At 38.2% G+C, this 17,851-nt stretch overlaps 1 protein-coding gene across 10 annotated transcripts in view; it reads left to right on the forward strand.

The window, feature by feature from the left end:
* Nucleotides 1-17,851, forward strand: part of PCNT (pericentrin) — a 132,723-nt gene that overhangs the window by 105,932 nt on the left and 8,940 nt on the right. For 9 of the 10 annotated variants that reach the window (XM_019492094.2, XM_019492095.2, XM_059727196.1 and 6 more), the window contains 10 exons: nucleotides 2,247-2,441; nucleotides 2,528-2,701; nucleotides 5,422-5,617; nucleotides 6,298-6,520; nucleotides 7,387-7,537; nucleotides 9,746-10,462; nucleotides 11,728-11,999; nucleotides 12,361-12,463; nucleotides 14,654-14,824; nucleotides 15,803-15,967. In XM_019492094.2, the coding sequence (XP_019347639.2) occupies nucleotides 2,247-2,441; nucleotides 2,528-2,701; nucleotides 5,422-5,617; nucleotides 6,298-6,520; nucleotides 7,387-7,537; nucleotides 9,746-10,462; nucleotides 11,728-11,999; nucleotides 12,361-12,463; nucleotides 14,654-14,824; nucleotides 15,803-15,967 (2,367 nt within the window). The other variant, XM_059727198.1, reaches the window with a different exon arrangement.

Raw genomic sequence — 17,851 nt, forward strand, 5'->3', positions numbered from 1 at the left:
AGGGTTGCGAGCAAACTTTTAAAAATGGATTCTCCTTTAAAGGAGAAAAATGTGGGAAACCACAAGTTTTCCCTTGCAGGATGGCAGAGTTCCAAACAAACTTTGTGTTACAAAAATAATGTGCGTCTTGGGCCTCACCCTTAACTGGTCTCTTATTGGGAATAACTCAGGATGTAGTGGGAGGATCTGGAGATTTGGATGCACATATTCATCATTTAAAATTGTTTAATTGCCTATGTTGTTGCTCATTGCAACTTACTTTTGGAATAATAACTTCATGTCCAGGCTGGGATATTTTTGATTAGAGAAATCTAGAAAAGGATTTAATGTAAATCTCAAATGGCTTTCCTTGGAACGAGACAAGGAAACATCTGTACATGATATAATGACATATGTGCAGAGAGATGATTTCATTTTGAGAGATGATTTAGTCTGGTAACAACAGAACAAGAAGTTTCCACTGCTTAAGTTATTAAGACCCTGAATATTTTAGGGATGTTTTATATAATCTGTTAAAATGTAAGCCAAGACCATCACAAACAGAACATTACTCACTTCAGTCACCTCCAAGAGCCACTTAGCAACATTGGGGGGTAATCACATGACATCAGATTTAATAAACTTTGTTTTATTGCCAAAAAACCCAGGAATTTTTAATATTTGACAAGGTATGTGTAGAACTGACTCGGTCATGTATTCACACATTTAGCTTATGTTGCAGCAAGATGTGCTAATTTATACCTTTAATGAATATTCTTAACAATGCTTATGGAAGCAGTACTCTGATTCACTAAGAGTTCTATAGTTAGTATGTAGTGAGGGACATTTGTATTGAGTGCTGATGCACATTTTATACCTGAAATTTGCTAGAAAGTTGGTTGTGTGCAAGAATGGCGTATCTTCCAGTCTTCGCTTATGATGGAGCAATCTGCTGAAGAGATCTGATCTATTGGAGCAATGATCTTTATCTCTCTTAAGGAAATCAGAAGGGGCACAAGAAATACAGCACTACTCACAAACACTGACAGTTAAAGTTTGTTCCCTTCCTCCTACCTTAAGTAGCAGGAGTGATTCCTTTACTCTTCCTAGGAGAGAGAGACACGATCCATAGTAGAAGTGCAGTAGCTCCTTGCTCTTATGTAGCTTTCCAGAAGCTGGTGACAGATTTTTAGTACTGCTTCATGTTTTCTTTCTGTGCCTGGCTGGCTGATTCCTAGGTTAGTCAGTCTAGTGAGGAGTTTTCAGATACAGCCATCTATGCAAAGTGTTCCTAATTTGTGTGCAAGAAAGTTGTGAAGAGATGGTCAGGTTTTGGCAATGTGGTTCCTGGACCGTATTACCAACTTGCAGAAGATATTCAATTTTACAAACATACCTGACAATAAGTAACAAATGTGTTTTTTTTGTTTGTTTTGGTTTTTTTTTTTTGGTTTTTTTTTTTAAAGTGCACTGTGAACCAGAGTTTTTGCAATATGGCTTGCACAAAAGCTGTAATACCAGGCAATTAAGTTGACTCTTGTAGGGTCTTTCATATGTTTCAAACAGTAGGGCTAGAACTGTGACATCATGTAGAGAGTCATGTGTTAATCTGTCCTGACAAGCTACTTACATAGATGGTAAGTTCCTTTGGACAGGGGCATTTTTTTCCATCTTTCTACCATGCCTAGTGGTCTGTCTAGGCAGATGCTCCCACAGTACAAATGATGCATGATAGATTGAATGGGGCTTAACGCACATCTGCTTGATACAGATTGAATATTTCAGGGTAAAAAGACAGATGCACCTCTAGCTTGTAAGAGGTGGGATGGATGAGATTTGTGTTGTATCTTGGTTCTATGTGGAAACTAGAACTTGAGATGCACTATGCAGTAGGTTTCCCTACTTATATTTTACATGCCTGCTCATTAGCATCTACATTGGAGGAGGGTTGGCACTTGAAGACAAAATGCAAGTTAGTGGGGGAATCTTAATTTCTAATTTCCCTTTCTCTAGAAATCTGATGTTTTTTAAATACTGTCACTTTATAGAAATATCTTTAATAAGTAAAACACATGCTTAAAGAGTTTTTTGTTTCATCTCTGTTTGTTTGTTCCCTAAAGTTTACAGTGCAAAAACATCTTCATCTTTTGACAGATGCTGTTTTTATTGTTAAGTTTAATTTACAGAAACATAACACAATGTTTTCTGGTTGACATTTTAGATCATCTTAATTTAGTGTTATTTATATAAATGTTTTCTCTCTTCAGACTGTGCTGAAAATGGTATATGAAGAGAGTCGCAAAATATTGGCTTTGTCAGAATATCCATTTGTTCTGAGGGATCCAAAGAGTGTTCAGCAGCCTACAGCAGCAGAGGGATGGGAGAAAGAGGGTCTAACTTTATTGGATGCAATACAGTCACTAAAAGATTATCTTAGTAAGATGACAGATAAAGGAGGCAAGGTATCAAGATAAAACAAATTAATTAAAATAAAGTACATTACCAGTTCTTTTGTATAGATGCTAATAAATTTACTCTCTCCCTGTAGGAATATTCAGATGCTTGTCTTGACTGGAGAGGTGAACTTCTCCAGGCTGTTCAGAGCGTATTGGAGAAAGAGCGCAACATGTTGCAAATTGACTTGCAATCACATCTCTGCAATCCTGGGTCTGGGGATAAAGGTTCATTGGTGGAAAAGCTGGAGCATATTATGAAACAACAAGTAAGAAACTTTATATCATTCACTTTGTTCTCCCTAAATTTTTGGTAATCATAGTTGGTGACACAGTATGTGGATGTCAAATCTCTCATGCTTTTGTATCTTGCTAATCAGCGACCTAATGATCGAAGGGAAGCTGGGTAACAGCGACCACGAGCTGATTACTTTCACCATCTGCCATAAAGCTGGCAAGTCAGTCAGCAATACAGAAGTTCTCGACTTCAGGAAAGCTGACTTTGACAAGCTCAGGAGGCTTGTCGGTGAGGCCCTAAGGGACGACAACCCAAAGGGGAGGGGAGTTCAGGAAGAGTGGTCGCTCCTCAAGGGAGCAATCCGGAATGCACAAGCTAAGTCTATTCTATCTCGGAGGAAAGGCAGCAAAAGGGCCCAGCAGCCCCCTTGGCTCAACAAAAAACTAGCGGACCTCCTGCGTCTAAAAAGAAAGACCTACAAAGGATGGAAGATGGGATCCACCTCCAAGGAGGAATACTCTGCACTGGTCTGGACCTGCAGGGAGCGAACCAAGAAAGCCAAGGCTGCAACGGAACTCTGACTGGCTACAAGCATCAAGGACAATAAAAAGTCCTTTTTTAGCTATGTGGGGAGCCGGAGGAAAAGCAAGGGCAACCTTGGACCCCTGCTAAACCAGATGGGACAACTGACAACCAACGCCCAGGAAAAAGCCAACTTGCTAAATGGGTGCTTTGCGTTGGTCTTTCACCAGTCCCATGGGATGCCCCTGCCCATTATGGGACAGGAAGACCTGGGTAAAGGAGATTCCTTAGCCTCCATCAATGCTGACCTCGTGAAGGGACACCTTCAGGTCACCTGGCCCTGACAGTCTACACCCCAGGGTACTCAAGGAGCTGGCTAGCATCATCGCTCAGCCCCTTGCACGGATCTTCAAGAACTCCCGGCGCTCTGGTAAAGTGCCCAATGATTGGAAGAAGGCCAATGTCATGCCTATCTTCAAGAAAGGAAGGAAAGTGGATCCGGCAAACTACAGGCCCATCAGCCTGACCTCTATCCTGGGGAAGGTCTTAGAAAAGATTATCAGAGGCCATTCTTAACAGACTGATTGATGGCAACATCGTGAGGAATAGCCAGCATGGGTTTGTTGCGGGTAGGTCTTGCTTGACCAATCTTATTTCCTTTTACAACCAAGTGACCCATCACCTGGAAAAGGGAGAGGAGATTGATGTCGTATATCTTGACTTTAAAAAAGCCTTCAATCTGGTATCCCATGATTACCTCTTGGCAAAACTGGCCAGCTGCAGCCTTGGGTCTACCACAATCCTCTGGCTGGGGAATTGGCTCCATGGTCGGACCCAGAGGGTGGTGGTTGACGGAAGTCAATTGTCATGGTCTGCTGTGATCAGTGGGGTCCCTCAAGGCTCTGTCCTTGGACCTGTATTATTCAACATCTTCATTAATGATGTGGACATTGGAGTCAGAAGTGGACCGGCCAAGTTCGCTGACACCAAACTTTTGAGTAAAGCATCCACACCTGAGGACAGGAGGGCGACTCAGGCTGATCTTTACAGGCTCAGGAAATGGGCGGATGAGAACCTGATGGTGAGATGAGAACACCGAAAAATTAAAGGTTCTCCACCTTGGGAAGAAAAACCTGCACCATGCTCATAGGCTCGGCAGTGCTACGCTGACTAGCACTACAAATAAAAGGTACTTGGGGGTCATGATTGACCACAAGATGAACATGAGCCATCAGTGTGATGCTACGGCTAGTAAAGCGAGCAAAGCGCTGGCTTGCATCCGTAGATGGTTCTCAAGCAAATCCCAGGACATCATTCTCCCCTTGTACTTGGCCTTGGTGAGGCTGCAGCTGGAGTACTGTGTCCAGTTTTGGGTTCCGCAATTCAAAAATGATGTGGAGAAGCTTGAGAGAGTCCAGAGGAGAGCCACGCGCATGATCAGAGGTCAGGAAAACAGACCTTATGATGAGAGGCTGAGAGCTATGGGACTCTCCAGCCTGGCAAAGCCCAGGTTCAGGGGTGATCTGGTAGCTGCCTGTAAATTTATAAGGGGTGCTCACCAGGATCTGGGGGAATGTTTGTTCACCAGAGTGCCCCAAGGGATGACAAGGTTGAACAGTCATAAACTCCACCAAGACCATTTCGGGCTGGACATAAGGAAGAACTTCTTTACTGTCTGAGCCCCAAGGTCTGGCATAGCCTGCCATCGGAGATGGTTCAAGCACCTACTTTGAACGTCTTCAAGAGAAATTTGGATGTTTATCTTGCTGGGATCCTATGACCCCAGCTGACTTCCTGCCCCTGGGGCAGGGGGCTGGACTTGATGATCTTCCGAGGTCCCTTCCAGCCCTAATGTCTATGAAATCTTATGCTGTGGGCATTAGGTTTTTGTGAGTTTTGTTTTGATAGCCATTTTCCTCCAGTCTTGTCATGATACTTGTTCTGAAATGATTAAAGATAGTTTGTGATAACTGTCAGGCTATTAGAGAGGCTAATAAAGTACTTCCTGTTGCCAACTCAAAAATTTGATAATAGAATAGGTAGGAGTTTAATCAATTCCAATTGCCTCTGTTTATAAAATGTAAGTTATGTAGGGAAGTATAATTTATAAAATTTCTAGGATTTATCCTGTGGGGAGAATGTGAGTATCTGTATGAACTTAATGTTACTTAGAAATTACTGGGATTTTTTTCCCCCCATATGTCTGAAATGGGCTTTGTTTATTTTCAGGAAGAACAGCAGCAGCTAGTCTTAGAGCACCTTTTATCTTCTGATAGGAGCAGCTTACTTTCTGAAATACAGGATCTTCGAGCGCAACTACGAATGACACATCTTCAAAACCAGGAGAAGCTACAGCAGCTACAGGAAACCATTACTAATGCAGAGGATCGGGGGAGTAAACAAGAACATCAACTTCGGAGGAAGGGTAGTAATTAGTTTAAACTCCTTGCATCTGCTTTTTCCATTCCAGCACAGGGCCATTTAATGGAAAACAATACATCCTGACACCACTTTTTTTTTTTTAAATGTATCAGATTTTTTAAAGGTCTTAGCAGCAGTAAGAGTGCAGCCTATTTTAAAAATCCTTCATTGCAGAAATGTTTGTTTGAAAAGGTTTTTGAAATATACACCAAAAACAAGTTATCTGCATTCTTTATCTTAGAGGCGGCTGAAGGAAAAATGTTACGTCAAGAAATGCATATTAAATTCTTGAGAGACAAACAAGAAAATGGTGGGTTTTCAGAAAATTTTCTGAACTGGTGCATTTATCTAGGTACATTGGTAAATAGGTTATTTGAGGACTGCTAGCAATTTATTGTTTTAATTAAGAGTTAGAAACCAGAGAGGAATCAGATGTCCAATGAACAAGTCGGAAGGAAAGGCGAAAGCTGCTTGAGACACTAAATAAAACAGTAGTTGTGTAATTATGGAAAATATTTATTATTGTATGAGCTTTTTGAAATAATTAAGTTCTTTGTTAAGAGGAGATGGGGAAAGTAGTAGCAGTTTCGGCCCTTTTTATCTGTACTTTTAAATGTGTATATTTGGGAATAGAATTGTTAAAAGTGTTACAGTACAAATGGTCTTCATAATTTTCCCTCTTAGTTGAATTACTAGAATATAAGATTCAGCAGGAAAAATCCATAGCAAGTGATTTACAGAATACTCTAAGCATTGAGCAGCAGAAGGCCTCTGAGATGCGAGAACTCCTGAAGCAGGAACAAACTGCAGCATCAAACCTGAAATCAGAACTTTATGAGAGCAGGTTAGAGAATGAAAAACTGCAAAAGTCCCTGCAAGACCTTCGGAGGGAAATAAACCAGTTCCGGTAAGGAGTAGTACTTTTGAAATACACAGTCTACGTGACATAATTTTGTAATGGTAAAGTTCAGAAATAGATATTGTAAAGTCCAGAAATAGATTGGAACCATGCCATGCAGGGAGAGTGAAGAAATAAAACATTTGGAAATGGCAGCTTAAGAGAAGTAAATTCTTATTGGCTTCTAACAGATTTTTGATCAGTGGCTCAAACTTGAGAATTGCCTCTTCCACAGCACCTGAAATATCTAGGAAGTTTCATTTAATAACACCTCTCTCTCTTCCTACCCCGTATGGACACAGTGGAATTTGTTGGTCAGAGCAGAATTTCTTCTCAGTTCTGACCAGTGGTTGCTTTTTGTCATGACCCCCAACTCTTGCCTACTCTTTCTTTTTGGTCCAGGTTTGTTGGACAGATTCTAGCTACTTCCTTTTACTTTAACGGCCTGGTCATGGTCTTACATGCATTTTCTTTTTCCCCCCATTGTTGTAGTACATGCTACCATTTAGCAGCCTTGTTGCTCTACCGCAGAGTAGAGTAACATATCCTGGTTCTTAACAGTTAGAAGTTAAAATATGAAGGAGTTCATTTTTAAAGTTCAGCTAAAGAGCAGAGTTAAAAAAGGTAGGTCACATCATAGAAACAACTAATAAAATATAACATTGTGTTGCATTGTGAGTTATGGGTCAAAGAGACTTAATTTCTTGTACCATGGGGGAGGGATGGGTGGGAGGTGGGGAAGAGGTTGCAGAGTCTGAGAAAAGGTATCTTTCCAAGACTGTAATATTTAGGAACAAAAAGGATGAAATATTTAAAAAGAAAAAAAATGATCCTCTTCTCTAGAGGTGTCATTTGTAACTTTGCTAATATTGCAGATGTGAACTGGAAAACAGAGAAAAAGATCTGACAGGTGCACTCCAAGACCTGCAGAATGAATGCTTGAAAGAAAAGGAGCTACAAAATGTGTTTGAGGAACAGCAACTTCAGCATAAAAGAAGAGCAGATGAAAAGGCAAAAGAGTTGGAGGTATAATGTGATACATGTTTATAAAGTCCAAGTTAAAGCCAATCTCAGCGTAGACTGCTTGGACTGAATAAAATGTTTATTACACTAGTTTTTCCAGCTGCTGGCTTATTTCTCTTTTCATTTTTGTAAATTTCTGATTCAAGTGACTGCCCAAAGACTTCCACAAAACAGAAGGTCTTAAAATGTGGCTCTTAGTTGCACATGTCTGTTCTCTCTACTAGTTTTTCTTAACGTTCTGTGCCTTTCGGTGTTTTCCAACACTTTTATTTTAAGATGCTGGAAATCATTTTCCTACTTCCATTTGATCATTCAGTAAAGCACATTTCTCAATTTGTAACTGCTCCTCCATTTCCTTAGTAAACATATCATTTGGTGTAGACACATACTGCATATTTCTCTGGGATTATGAGAAAAAAAACACTTACAGATGTTGGCTGAAAAAAACTGGAAATTTTCCAATACAATGCATATCAAAAGTCAGCCAAAATGCTTTTAGAGTCTGTTGTCTTTCTTACAAGCTAAATCCAAAGAAAATTGTGGTGGTTTTCTTGTTTTGTATTTTTTTTTTTATCAAGTAAGTTTATGATTCACTCCATGTACAATGTCTTATTAATATGAATAGAAGGAAGGATGATTGACCCAAGCACATGCACTCTCTGTCTTCCCTTCTCCTTCCCACTCCCCCAAGGGGAAAACCCCCCTGCTTCTATAGCTTTGTCTACCAATTTGAACAATAGTTAATTATGTATGCTAGAAACTCATCACTCTGGAACAACTAGCAGCAGATTGTTTCTTTTAATAACTCCCCATTTCAGGCAGTCTTTGTGATGAATCTCCTCTGTGCATGAGTCTGCTTTGTAGTCCTGCAATAAGTGGTGGCACACATGAACAAAAGTAATAAGTAATGTTATGGCACAGTTTGAAAATCTTGGTATCATAGAAGTTTATTTGGATGTGTTCTTACATTAAAATTGTACTACAGTTCTTGACTCCTTTAATCTGATATTGTATGTATATAAACGTCTTAAAACCTGACCTAGAATTCAAATATAGAATTTTAATTGTAATGTCATCCTCTGCTCCCAGTAAGTGACTAGAAATGTTGGATTTACAAAAGTGGCAGTTTGTTCCCATTTGTTTCACATTGACATTAGAGCATCTAGTCTATAAGGAAACTTTGTGTAACCATGCACAGTTGAAACTTATTAAATATCTGAAATTAATTATTAGTTCCTTTTCTTTAACAAGAGGTGTTATTGGTAATTACTGCTGCAGTATTATTTCTCCTAGAAATAGGTTGCTATGCACTTCTGTAATGTTTACTTTCTATAAGATGCTGCCAACTGACATGAAATGAAACAAAAATCCACTATGCATCCTTCAAAATCCTTCCCCACCTGTTTTTCTCAGTAAAATGATGAACATAGGACAACTCTTGAGGGTTTTTAATTCAGTCTTTTCTGTATTTCCTTTTCTGGTATACACTTCTATTCTTTTGCTACTTTAAGGTAGGTCCTGCCATTCTGTAGACTCTAGAAACATTGCAAATAAAAGTTGAGGGAAAGGGAAAATAAAGATCCTGTTTCAACAAGATCAACAGCAAAGCTACCCTGATACTATGATCTCTACTCCCTCACCCTTCTGAAGGAAGGATTATGAGATGCACTTGTCTGATATGTTGATTTCTTAAACCTATAGATTCAGTGATATTCAGTACAGTTTTCTCAGTGTGTTCTTGGCGTCTTAAAAACTAGAAACTGTGAAGTCTAAGGTCTTTTCCATCTTAGCTGCCAAGCCTTACCTTTTTGTTACTTTTTTCTAGATTTCAGAGTGAAGATCAAGACTGCTCAGTTTCTGCTCCAGACGCCATTTATGCTGTCTAGCTAATGCACAGTGCTTTAATTTCCATGTACTACATATATTACCCATAAAAAATACTGGCAGTTAAAATATTTTAATTTTATGACCATTAAGGTAAAGAAAGTATTACTGGAATTAATAACAAAAAGAGATACTAGCTTAAATTCCTAGCAGACAGTTTGTCCTGTGCCTAACTTTAAACAATTTAATAATAAATTATTCTAACTGCTGCTTCAGCTGTTCTCTGGATGAAGTACAATATAAAAATATTACCTAATATGTTTATCTGAGTAGAGTATAATAATAATTATAAATATATAATGTGTGTGTGTTTGTTTTTTTTAATAGGAGTTGCGAGCTACCTTGAAACTGCAGTGCATTCAGAATAATCAGCTGTCAGTGGCCTTAGAGCATGAACAGACAGCAAATGATAATCTCCGTAAAGAACTTCAAATTGAACACTCGCGTTGTGAGGCTCTATTGTCTCAGGAACGAACTAAACTGTCAGAACTTCAGAGGAATTTGGAAGTTGAGAGAAATCGTTCCTTGGAACTTTTGAATTCCTTGAACCATGAACGTATTTTGACAGAACAGTTGAGCATGAAAGCAAAAGAAGGTGTTTCATGTCCTCATAAAGAATCATTATTGGAACAGACCTTTGTTCGAGATCTGCAGGTTCAGTTGGATGAAGAGAGGTCTCGAGCGAAAGAGCTAGCTGCTGTAATTGAGAAAACGCATCAGCAAGCCATTCGTTCTAAGAGGCAACTAGAGGCTGAGGTACAAATGTGTTGCGAAGAGACACAAAAAGAAAGAGAAATCAGTAACAAGTTGCGAGCTACACTGGAGTCTCTTCAAAGTCAAAAACAGGAGGTGATTCGCTCCTTAGAGGTGCAGAGGGAAAGAGAGGGAAAACTGAAAGCTGACCGGGAGGAATTGCAGTCACGATTTGAGGCAATGAAAGAACAGGAGAAAAACAAAAAAGAAGAGAGTGATAAAGTGAGAAGATGGGAGCAACAATCAGAAGTGGAGAAACAGAAGGAATGGCAGAAAGACAGAGAGAGGCTGGTGAGATTTCCATCTTTAAATCTTCCCTTAAATTGAAATAAACCAGATTGTTTTGTTCCATAAATAATAATGTCCTAGAATACTATTTATTAGATCTTGGTGGTGAGAAACCTTTAGTGGAGCAACTTTCTGTCTCCAGGTACAGTTCTGTTGACATCCAGTGCCACAGAGTTGTGCATGTTTTCATTGCAGACATTTTGGAGGATGGGATTAGCATTCAGAAAGGATGAAAAAGCAATCTAAAATTAATTGAATTAAATTTAAAAGGGCAAATGCCAAGTCCAGCTCATACAGTGGAATGATTACATGCACAAAAATACTTTGGGGAATGACTGGGTAGGCTTTGGCACTGCAGAGAAGGACTTTGGGGTTATAGCAGACTCTAAGATGAATGAGTCAACAGTGTACTTTTGTTTAAAAAAAAGTCAGTAGCATACTGGGTGGCATTAATTGGAGTGTTGCTGGCAAATCAAAGGAAGTCATTCTCTCTCTCTCCAGTACAGGTGAGGCCTCACCTGAGTACTGTATCTGGTTTGGAGCCCCAAGCTTCAATGAGGATGTGGACAATTAGAAATAATCCAGTGGAGAGCCACAAAAAAATATTAGAGGACTTAGAAACATGATTTACACAGAAAAGTTTGAAGAAGTGAGATTATTAGGTCCAGAGAGGGGAAGGCTGGTGGGGATTTGATAACAACCTTCAAATACCTGAAAGGTATTTATGCAGAGGATGGTGATAGACTATTCCCTGTGCCTACAAGGACAAGGACTAACTGCCATAATGAAGGGACACTTAGGTTGGATATTAGGAAGAACTTTCTTGCTATGAGGGTGGCTTTCCATTGGAATAGACTACATAGAGAGGCTATGGTATCTTCCTCCCTGGAAGTTTCTAACAGTGACAGACTCTTTGAGATGGTTTAGACTGATGATCCTGCCTTGAGCATGGGGTTGGACTAGATGACTGCCTGAGGTCCTATCCAGCCCCACTTTTCCATAACTAGGGATGGAGGCAGCCAAAATCAAGGCTTTGGAGCCTCTCAAGTTTTCTCCACCAGTAATTCTGGAAGTGTATGAGGGAGGAGGAGGGACTAGTGTGCCCATTTCCTAATAGCACAAGAGAATGTAATGAATTCCCTTTCCTGAAGGCACTGGGAGGGTGCACAGTTTAAGCAGTACTGAGATTAAACTTTAATATTTGTGGTGTGTTTGTAGGTGGCACGAACAGTTAAATTATAGATGGTTTCTTATTCTTGTTCTGTTAGCATGAATTGGAGTTGCAACACCAGAGAGATGAATGCAGGATCAAGGAGCTGCAGCAGACACTAGCTGACTTAGAAGAACAAGAAAGAAAGCTTACTTCTCAGAAAAGTCATCAAGAGGTTTCTTGTCCCATAAAAAATGATTGCAACATCAAATTGGCCTTCACAACAGAGACTGAAACATTGCACTTGCGGCAGCAGCTGGAGAAGATAAGACAACAGTTGCTGTTTGTGGCTGTCCATTTAAATGAATTCATATATAAAACTGTAGACAAGTGAGTAGCAAGAATATTCAATTAATTTTACATTTTGAGAGGCCAATCTTTTGAAGTAGTTTGTACAGGATACAGTTGGAGAACCACTATTGGATTTGGTGAACTGCAGCTGAATCTTTTTTCTTGTGGGATTTCTCACTTTTCTGAGTTTCCATAATAGAGGGTGTAATTTCAAAATATAGGCATTAACTAAATGCCTATGAAATGCTAGTTCAAAATCCTACATTAAGAAAACATACAGCTCTTGTCTCCTTACAAACTGTTATTCAGATAAGGTCCAAAAGTAGAAGCTAAAAGAAAACTTGTGGTAGGGTTCAGTGAAGTGCAAGATACAACTGAAAAAAATATTTTTATTTAACAGAACAGTTAATGATTGGTCTGCATCAAATAATGAGGCTATTGCATCTTTACTTCACACTTTGAAGGAGCTGAAATCAGAGTTATTGACCTCTTCCACCCATCTGGTAAGGGGAATAATTTATATTAGTTTAATTTAAGAAATGTATACCTTTGTCTGCAATTTACATGTAAACTGCTGGGTTTTTTTAATTTCTGAGGAAATTAGCTCTCCTGTCTTCATTTGAGGATTGGTACAAAAATGTCACAAAAATTATTTGGTACAGATAAATCTGGCTCTTTGCAAATGGGAAAGGAGATCTGCCCGAACACTCTCTTTCACTCAGCCCTTTTCCTATCTCAATGTTTTGGCTTCATCCTACCTCAAAAAGATGAAAACTGAGAACCTATTCCTCTGACTCATCAAAACCCTGAGAATGAGACTTTAATAACTTGAACAACACATCTCAAGATTGTGTTCTGTAAAATATGTGTTTGTCTGTGAACAACTGGTTGGTCATATCATGCTAATTCGTCTCGTTTCTAGCTGCTTGCTCTGAATAAGAAAAACAAAATACAGCAACTACTTTCTTTTTATTACTCTTCATGGAACCAACTGCTGTACTTGCCAATGGGATGCTATGTGGTCAGAGGGGAGGGTGGGGTCTTTCTCAGTGGGAGATTACCAAGAGAAAAATCTTTCATTCATTTGATCCATGCTCTGAAAATTTTTTAGAACCTGGGACCTATGGCAAAACTCACCCAATCCACAGGGGGACTAAACTTTCACACAGTTCCATCAAGTCAGTCTGGAAATAACCTACAGCAGGGAACTAAGCTTCTGTTCCAGCAATCTTAACAAAATAAAAACTGGTTCAGTTCAGATATCTTTCTTTTAATGTCATCAGTGTTTCTATGTTAGATACTTTGCTGAAATTGCTGGGTTTTTTTAAAGCAAAAAAGCCGCTGCTTCTTTTAGTGTACCTGTTGTGTAAACCATCATTCATGTATTGAATATGCAGCATTCCAGGTGTGCTATATTACACTCACAGTTTAAAAAGTCAGTATTGCCTGTGATTTTAAGATGAAACCATATGTTGTTTGGAAAAGCTGTTTTGGGGTGTGGTCTTTATAGCTCTGTGCCAAAGGTGTAGATACTAAAATAAAGGGTTTTTAGAGGTTCAAGAATGGTATGGTTTAGGCGTGTCTGAAGTTTGTACCTTCATTGAGTACATCCTTTTCAGGTGATGGGCCTCTTTCCTTTACCTTTCTCAGAGTGCAGTCATACAGTTCAGTAGACCACCCATTGTTACACAGTAGGCTAACTGTTTCTGTCTACCCTGCAAAACTTTCTTTCAGCACTGTGACCAGTGTGAATAGTTACCAAAACCAGTTATTCCACCCAGGAATCATTTAACTGTAAAAGTATGCAAAAAGCATAATGATAATAAAGGTTTTCAATGCATCTGTCTTACCTGAAACGTCAAAAGGCATAAGATATTCTGAGAGCAGTCTGTACCTCTGCAGTCTGTTTCCCTCTATGCTGAGCTTCAGGGGCTCAGGCTTTTATCCACACCAAAGTTTTTGCTTGGTTTCCACTTGGATTTTGCCTCTCTTCTACTAACTCAATGGTAGTGAATGCAGCAGTAAACTTCAGAGGGCTGACACTTAAATTATCCCTGTGAATTTAGATTTTAGTGAATTAAAGAAAGTTTCTTGTGTTTAGATACCAATCTTAGGGCAAGATCTTAACCTAGAAATCAAATAAATAGCAGTTGTAAGCAAAATATAAACATTAGTCTGGCTTCAAACACATTTAAAAGGTAAGTATCGCTTCAAAGGTGGAATTGCCATTGATAGGTGAATAATACTATATCAAAACTGCAAAATTGTAACAAACTTTATTACATTATAATGACTATAAAACACAAAGAATGCAACTATTTTGTAAAACTGCTGATATGATTAAACAGTGTGGAGAAAAGTGAACTGTTACGATATATTTACCTTTTTTGAAAAATATGACTGAAATTGGTCAAAAAATTACAACCGTAAAAAAATCACAAATTTTATATGATCTGTTTTATCCAAGTTTATCTTAAGTCACCTTTGAGGAAAATTACACTTTAAAATGATAGATCAGGATCTTTTCTCAGCTGTGCTTTTGTAGAGAGGAAGGCTTTATTCTTTGCCTTTTACAATTTTAAAATGAGTTTCAAAATAAAAACTACAGGGATCTGGAATCTGGTCTATTTGTTGGTGAAATTATGTTGATTGAATTCTTGAGTTGTATTTTTTCCTATAATTTTTTTAAAAAGAACCCGTCACAGGATCCAGTTTCTCTGGTAGACGTCTTGTTGAAAGAAAATGGAGAACTTACAAAGTCTGTAACAGCACTGACAGATGAGAAGCTAGAGTTACGAGCTGCAGTTTCTCGACTTGAGAAGAAACTTCAGCAGCACCTACATAGGGGAAATGGCAATGGGCAGGTACATATTGATGTATACTTCTTTGGTAGCTCACAGTTAAATATACCTGCAGGGAGTGTTAAGACATGCAACTGGCAGAGCCTAATCAAATATCAGTAAATTAAATTAAATGAAGATAGGCTTATATTGGGGTTTGGTTTTTTTACCTTGTATACTATGGCCTTCCAAATACAAAGTGTTATGGCACATACTGGTGGATATTAATTTATTATTGGGAAAGCCACACATTTTGAAAAAGTTCCTATTGGTACAACCAGTCCATCCAGTAGTATCAAAAGTCACTGCATATTTGCTGTCTTACCCTGTTCTATGTACTGGTTTCCTGATGAATAAATGAAATCAAAGAAATATACTTAGGCAGCTGAAAAATTTCCGCACCCTCTGTCGGCATGAACTGTTAGGATAGCTACATTACACTGGAAGCATGACTCTGTTGACTGGTCAGAGACTCACGAGTGCTGGAAACAGATCATTCAGAGGAGCTTGACGTGGGGTAAGAATTCATTCCTGCAAAAGTTGTGAGATCTGGAACTAACCGTTTTCAGAATCAAATGCAAAACCCATTTTTTCATATCCTATGCATGAACTCACAACTTGGTATAAATACACAGATTTATCTTTTAGAACGCAAAAGGAAGGGGGAAAAGAGAAAGATTAATTTCTATTTCAAATATTGGGACCCACTTTGATACCAAGATGAAAGGGAGTTGTCTAAAGGTAGATAGTTCCTGCCCTGAAAAATCTTAGACTGTTAGTAACAATCTTTAACTGTTAATATAGACAGAAGTTGCAATTTAATTCCTATTGTACCTGGTTAGCATGTTTGTGCTGATGGGAAATTCCAGTCTAGTTGTTCCAGCATTCTAGGTTTTTCCCTGAAGTCGGGTTGTTACTTATTTTTGGTTTAAAAGGTAAACCTTTACACCCCTCTGGAAATAGACTCCATCAAGGTTCACTGTCCCTGAATTTCATTTTTAGATCAGGTCTATGGAGGATGCTGACTCTGTCCAGGGATTGGAAAGGGCTGCCTGGCAGCGAGAAAAAACTGTTTTGCAGAATGCTTTGAAACAAGCAGAATCTGAACTGGTGAAAAATACGGTTGAAATTGAAAACAAACCAGTTATGGAAGCTTCCAATGCAAAGGTAAAATGGTGATGCGAATGATGATAAAATGTGCTCTCTGGAGGGTGGTCAGGCGGCTAGGGCAATGACCATGGATAAATCAGTTACATTCTGGCCCTCGGGTTTCTCTACTCAGATATACCGGCTGTATAAGTTGATTGTGAAATATGTTTGCGAACAACTTTGATTCTCTTCTGAAAATTGCAATGAGAGTTTTGTTATTCGTTTCTCAAAATAAATGCACTACACTTTTACACGATATAAGTTATTCCTGAAATAAGAGTTGGATTGGCCGTACTTTCGCTGAAGACAAATGTAGCATTTTAATTCAGCTGCTTTAAAAAGAGAGGAGGCATGGCTATTTGGGAAGATGCATCAGCTATTTCCATTTAGCTGTTCTGTCTGCATACTCCTATGGCAGCATAAATAAGCTACATTTCTGTAACTTTCCCTCTGTGTTTAATAGTGTTAGACTTACAGTGGTTTTGCTCCACTTGTATCTCTACAGGTGCATGAAGATGTAACAGTTATATTGGAACAGCTTATACCAGTATCATTTTTGCCAAGAAAATATTATTATTATATTTTATTTTGGAATACAGAAACAAAAAGCATTAACTTTTTAGAAGTAGTATGGATAGCAAGGTATTTTAAAACTAGCTGCTTCCTTATGCAGATCTTTTGACTTTTATTTTTTTCCATACAAAGGTGGTATTTAGTTAAATATTTTAGCCCCAGTCACAAGCCAAGACAAGGTGGAGATTAATTTTGAATAAAACTGTTTGATAAACTGTTGTACTTCAGCATCATTCTATCACTTGATGCTAGGAATTGTTTTTGCTCTCATCTGAGCACTGTTAACATAGCTGGTATCAAAGGATTAATTTAAAAATACCTTTTAACTAAACTTGTTGCATAATGCAGTCCAGGTGCATTTTGAAGGGAAAGAGGGGAGGGGTTTTAAAAGGGCTTAATTTAAAAAAAAAAAAAAAAAAAGATTCACTTGACTTACTCTGCCTAACTTGTAATTGAAAGATTAGACATGGGGTGGGGGACTGATGGGGACTATTTTTCCTGTTGGTTTACTTTGTACATTCCATCGCACTTTGTTTGAAGTTTGTTTCACTGTTTTCTCTGACAAAAGCCAATCAGTTTGCCTGTCATTTGTGTAGGTCTTTTGCAGAGAAAATGAGAGAGAAAAGACATTAAAAAATTAAATATTGTAAATGCAGTGGAATTAGCACCGTTTCTTAATTAAGTTTGCCATCTGTTAAGTTTTAAATGGACAAGTATTCCTTTTTAAAATTATATACTAGGAAAAACTAAAGGGTTTTGTACAGCTGTATGAATATATTATATAGTGTCTAGATGGATTTAATTTTTTTATATATTTTTAAATGAAAAAGCCAGAAACCTCTTGAATATTTCAGGAGTGATCAAAAGTAAAGGCTGTTGTTTGGAAATATACTCCTTTATTTTAAAATATTTTAAAACTATTTCCCCCTGAAGATCTTTTAGATTTTGGGGAGCCAATCTCTTTTCTTTGAAATTCTTAATTCTTAAAATTCATGTTAATCAGTCGAATTAAAAAAGGAATATATAATTTTATTGTAAACCCTATTTGAAGCCTTTGTTTATAATGATACTTGATGTTGCAGAAGAGGCAGGAAGGCTGCAACTTAGATCTGGCAGGATACAAGAGAATTTCCTTAAAATATGATGATAATTGAAGTTTAAATAGCAGAATAGTTTTATACGCTTTTGAAATTTTATAGGTTTTCAATTTTTAATAAAATTTTCGCAGATGAGTATCTTTTAATAGTAAGATCATGTAATACATTAAACCCATAAAATACTCTTCCACATATACCTTCTATCTGAGAACTACTCTCCCACATATACCTT

Source organism: Alligator mississippiensis, chromosome 4, assembly GCF_030867095.1.
Source record: "Alligator mississippiensis isolate rAllMis1 chromosome 4, rAllMis1, whole genome shotgun sequence".
NCBI classification, from domain to species: Eukaryota; Metazoa; Chordata; order Crocodylia; family Alligatoridae; genus Alligator; species Alligator mississippiensis.